Source organism: Geospiza fortis, unplaced genomic scaffold, assembly GCF_000277835.1.
Source record: "Geospiza fortis unplaced genomic scaffold, GeoFor_1.0 scaffold289, whole genome shotgun sequence".
Taxonomy (NCBI): Eukaryota; Metazoa; Chordata; class Aves; order Passeriformes; family Thraupidae; genus Geospiza; species Geospiza fortis.
Window position 1 is genome coordinate 581,891 of NW_005054478.1, and position 4,966 is coordinate 586,856.

Genomic DNA, 4,966 nt, shown 5'->3' on the forward strand with positions numbered 1-4,966 from the left:
TCCCCACTCACAGCACCGTCCCTGCTCACGGCATTGTCCCCACTCACAGCACCGTCCCTGCTCACGGCATTGTCCCCACTCACAGCACCGTCCCTGCTCACGGCATTGTCCCCACTCACAGCACCGTCCCTGCTCACGGCATTGTCCCCACTCACAGCTGCATTCCCCAGTGCAGCAGCGCCCAGCCCTGTCCCTGCTCTGTGTCAGGGCACTGGGGGGAACATGGCTATGCTGGGCTTTTGGGGGGGACCTGCGGCTGCAGCCACACATAGATTGTGGGGAGAAGAGTCATGTTCAAAGGGGGATGGCTGAGATGTGCTCCAGTCCCAGTAGGGGACAGTTTTGGGGGCAGTGAGGAATGGGGACAGCAGCAGTGGCCAGCGGGAGGATCACTGCGGCTGCGTTTCCCAATGCTCTGCTGGAATGTGTTGCTTTTGGTGCCATCCCTTCTATTCCCACTGTCTCTCATTAGGTTTGCAAGTAGGCACTATTCTGATTCATATATCTGTAACTGTCCCAGCTGCTGCACGCCACCGCGAATGCTCCCGCGGGGACAGAGCTACGGCCGTTCCTTCACCACCGGCCAGGTACGTTCTGTGGCTTGGGTTCCACGGGGCAGGCTGGGGCAGGGATGTCGCTCTGAGCATCCCCTGCCCTGGCTCAGCCTCACCCACCGCTCTCCCCAGATCAATGATGAGCTCAACCACCAGTTTGAGGCCGTCTGCGAGTCGGTGTTCGGCGAGGTGGAGTCGCAGGCCGTGGAGGCGCTGGACCTGCCCGGCTGCTTCCGCATGCGGAGCCACAGCTACCTGCGGGCCATCCAGGCAGGCTGCTCCCAGGACGACGACTGTCTCTCACTCTTCTCCATGTCGGCCCCTCCTGGGCCGCCCATCACCAGCAGCATCCTGAAGCCCAGCACTTGTGAGTCCTGGGGGGTGGCGAGGGCTTGGCCGCGTGAGGGAACCCCACATCTCCCTGCCTGCTCACCTGGGCACCTGCCAAGGGCTGCTGCTGCCCTCCTCCTGGCCCTTGACCCCTGTAGTGCCCAGGACAGAGTGTGAGCATCCTGTTTGTCACCCAGTCCCATGCAGGGGGCTGCTCTGTGTCCCCAGCAGCCATTTGCCATCCCCTCCTTCTGTCCCCATCTCTGCCCCTTGCTGGGTGCTGCAGCAATGTGGCCAGTGTGGGTCTGGGGTGTTTTCCAATCCCAAAACCTGATCAAACAGCCCCTCTGAACTCTGGCCCATATCTAACCCAGCTTAGGGGCAAACCCTGTGGGGCCATGATCCCCGTGCTGTGGGAGGAGAGGGGCAGCATTCCCCGGGGCCCCTGTTCGTGGCGGGAAATGAGCAAGTGTCTGTGTTTTCACGTGCCTTTTCATCCTGCGCCTCTCCCACAACAGCCTTCAGTTACAGAAAAGCTCCACCTCCCATCCCTCCAGGAACCAAAGCCAAACCTCTCATCTCCGTCACGGCGCAGAGCAGCACCGAGTCCACCCACGAGAGTTACCTGCCCAGCGAGGTCGCCCGCAGCCCCGCCTGGTCCAAAGATGCCGCGGCCCGCTGCAACTCAGCCGAGAGCCTGGAGAGCTCCAAGGTGACGGCCGTGGCCCTCGACCTGCCCCCGGTCCAGCCCCGTGCCGCTCCCAAGCCCTCCACGCTCATCATCAAGGCCATCCCAGGCCGGGAGGAGCTGCGGAGCTTGGCTCGCCAGAGGAAGTGGCGTCCCTCCATCGGCGTGCAGGTGGGCTCTGCTCCTCCCTGGGGGCTGCCCCAGTGGTGTGGGCTGTGCTGAGCCACCATGCTGTGTTTTGGGGATTCCCTCCAGCGCTCTCTCTCTGCCCCTCGGCAGGTTGAGGCCGTCTCTGACTCGGATACGGAGAGCCGGAGCCAGAGGGAGTTCCACTCCATCGGGGTGCAGGTGGAGGAGGACAAAAGGTACCACATGGTTAGGCTGGGGCATTGGGTTCCTGGGGGCTTCCTGCACACCACCACCACCCCACAGCATCTTCTCCCTCTCCTCTCTGGCTGAAACCCCAGAGCTCAGCAGCATCCCCATCCCAGGCTAGCTGCCCCCACCTGGAGCAGGATTTGGCCTTTCCTTTGTCTTCTCTGCTGCCCAGAGAAGGGTCTGCCCTGTTCCTGCCCTATTCCTGTGTCCTCTGCTGGGCTCAGCCCTTAGCTTTGAGCCCACGCCAGGTGCAGATGAACCTTTGGGCATTTCTGTAGCTAACCATGACATTTTGGCTGGGATGGGAACGCCAGGTGTGCCAGAACCTGCATGGCCTGCAGGAGGGGAGCTCTGGCATTGTGCCCATGCAGCCTGGTGCTCCTCTCCATCCCTGGTCCAGCACTGGTAGCCATGGAAACAGGCTGAGAGCAGAGGAGATGAGGGACTGGCAGATCGCAGCTGCTCAGGGTTGCGCCTGTGGCCTTGAGTGCTCCGGGATCCACCCTGGCATCCCCAGCCCCATCCTACCCGTGGGTGTCCCTCACCCTGCCCCTGCCACTGTCATACCTGACAGGGGTGATTTATTAAAAAAATATGGATATTGATCTAGTAGCAATATCCAACTGTGATGGACAAGAACTCTAACAGTTTAGAGTTAGAAAGTGTGTGCTTATTGTGGGATAGCTCCCAAATACACACTGCAATTTACAGGTGATTGGAGAGCCCTTTTATCTATACAAGTATTGAATACCCAAAATACAAATGCATATTCATAACTTTGTTACATCCCATTCCCTGCTTCATATGGTAATTAGTTCAAACGCTAACCATGCATAATTTGTTCCTTGAAATGGATCTGTGGTCCCTTTCATGGGGAGAGGTCCCAAAATGAGGAAGTAAACGAAGTCTTCCTCATTCTGACCCTTCTACCTTTTCAATGCAAATATGACAACTGAACCCTTGGTAGGACTCCTACTCCCTGTCTTCAATTGGTTTCAGAACAGGGGAGGCCTACAATTGTCTTACATTCCTAAAAGCTATTTATCAGTTTCTATATTCTTCATTATAAACCCAGCTAACCAAACATTGTGCTGACAAGCAATCAATTATCAGTTAACCACTAACTCTTCACTTCATCAAAGCTTACCCATTTATTTTAATCAACTCCAACAAAGCTTATCTCTAACTAAAATCTTAGCTCCTCTAAACCCTCTAAATTCCTTAAAGTTTATGTCTCAGGGGCACGGGACAATCCCTGCTGGCCGCGAAGGTCCCCACCATTTATTATAATCAACTCCAATAAAGCTAATCTCTAACTAAAGTCTTAACTCCTCTAAAATCTCTACATTCCTTAAAGTTTATGTCTCAGGAGGATGGGACAGTGAGGGACTGGCAGTGGGGGTCCCCAAGCTCTCCCTGTCTCCGCAGGCGAGCGCGCTTCAAGCGCTCCAACAGCGTCACAGCGGGCGTGCAGGCGGACCTGGAGCTCGAGGGCTTCACCGGGCTGGCCGTGGCCACCGAGGACAAAGCCCTGCAGTTCGGGCGGCCCTTCCAGCGGCACTCCTCGGAGCCCGAGTCGGGCCGGCAGTACGCCGTGTACAAGACGGTGCACACGCAGGGGCAGTGGGCGTACCGCGAGGATTACCAGCTGCAGTACGACACGGTGGAGGTGCCCCGAAGGGATGCCTGGATCGAGCGGGGCTCCCGCAGCCTCCCCGACTCCGGCCGCGCCTCCCCGTGCCACCGCGATGGGGAGTGGTTCATCAAACTGCTGCAGGCAGAGGTGGAGAAGATGGAGGGCTGGTGCCAGCAGATGGAGAGGGAGGCGGAGGACTATGACCTGCCCGAGGAGAGTGAGTTGGGTGGGGTGGGGTGTCACAGCAAAAGGAGGGGCTGGGGATCCTGCAGAGCTGGGTGGGGGCAGTAATTGTCCTGCAGTGCTCCCACCTTGGAGCATCTTCCCTGCCAAAGCTAAAGAGGCTGAGTGAGGGCAAGAAACACTGGGAACCCCTCTGGGGCTAGAGGGATATGAAGGAGAGAAGTGACACAATGTGTTGGAGGGCTCTGAGCTGCCTGTGACTGTCTGCTCTTCCCCCCAGTCCTGGAGAAGATCCGGAGCGCGGTGGGCAGTGCCCAGCTCCTCATGTCCCAGAAGGTGCAGCAGTTCTACCGCCTCTGCCAGCAGAACATGGTGAGTGTGGGCAGGGCAGCGTGCCAGGGGTCAGCTGTGCTGGGGAGGGGGTGTCTTGTACTCTCAGCCAGTGACTATGGACCACCATGGAGGAGAGCTGGACACAGAGCCAGCACAGGGGGCTGGGATGGCCCCATGGCCAGCAGAGCCAACATCCCACTGATGGATGAGGGTGGCACTCTGTCCCTCTGTCCCCGCAGGATCCCAACGCATTCCCTGTGCCCACCTTCCAAGACCTGGCTGGCTTCTGGGACCTCCTGCAGCTCTCCATTGAGGATGTCAGCATGAAGTTTGGGGAGCTCCAGCAGCTCAAGGCCAATGGGTGGAAGATCATGGAGCCCAAGGTGAGGGCAGGACTCTGCCACTGCCACTTGTACCTGTCACCTCTTCCTCCCTCCTCATCCCCAAGCACACCTGCACCCCAAACACTGCTGGGCTCTCACTGGTGGCTGCTTTTAGCAAACCCTTGAAAAACAGAGCTGGGAAAAAGCCAGGCTAGAGAAGGGCTGCTCTCCCACCGATGTTTCCCAGCAAAGGGCCAGGCAGGATCCTGGCACGGGATGGATAAAGGGATGTGCAGCCCTGCCTTGCAACCTGTGGGAGGGTCTGTGGAGCCTCTCAGCATGGCTTGAGCCCGCTGGGATGCCCATTCCTGGGAGGTCCCAGCCTGAAGCCCCTGTTGTCTGTGCAGGAGGAGAAGAAGGTGCCTCCCCCGATACCAAAGAAGCCGCCGCGCTCCAAGGTGCACCCGGTGAAGGAGCGCTCCCTGGACTCGGTGGACCGGCAGCGGCAGGAGGCCCGCAAGCGGCTCCTGGCAGCCAAGCG

At 58.7% G+C, this 4,966-nt stretch overlaps 1 protein-coding gene across 1 annotated transcript in view; it reads left to right on the plus strand.

Moving 5' to 3' along the window:
- DLGAP3 (DLG associated protein 3) overlaps positions 1 to 4,966 on the plus strand; it is an 11,490-nt gene that overhangs the window by 4,857 nt on the left and 1,667 nt on the right. The window contains exons 4-11 of the mRNA XM_005428324.3: positions 273 to 587; positions 687 to 921; positions 1,403 to 1,743; positions 1,852 to 1,937; positions 3,379 to 3,803; positions 4,050 to 4,141; positions 4,342 to 4,485; positions 4,833 to 4,963. Coding sequence (XP_005428381.2) covers positions 273 to 587; positions 687 to 921; positions 1,403 to 1,743; positions 1,852 to 1,937; positions 3,379 to 3,803; positions 4,050 to 4,141; positions 4,342 to 4,485; positions 4,833 to 4,963 — 1,769 coding nt within the window. The remainder of the gene's footprint in view (positions 1 to 272; positions 588 to 686; positions 922 to 1,402; positions 1,744 to 1,851; positions 1,938 to 3,378; positions 3,804 to 4,049; positions 4,142 to 4,341; positions 4,486 to 4,832; positions 4,964 to 4,966) is intronic.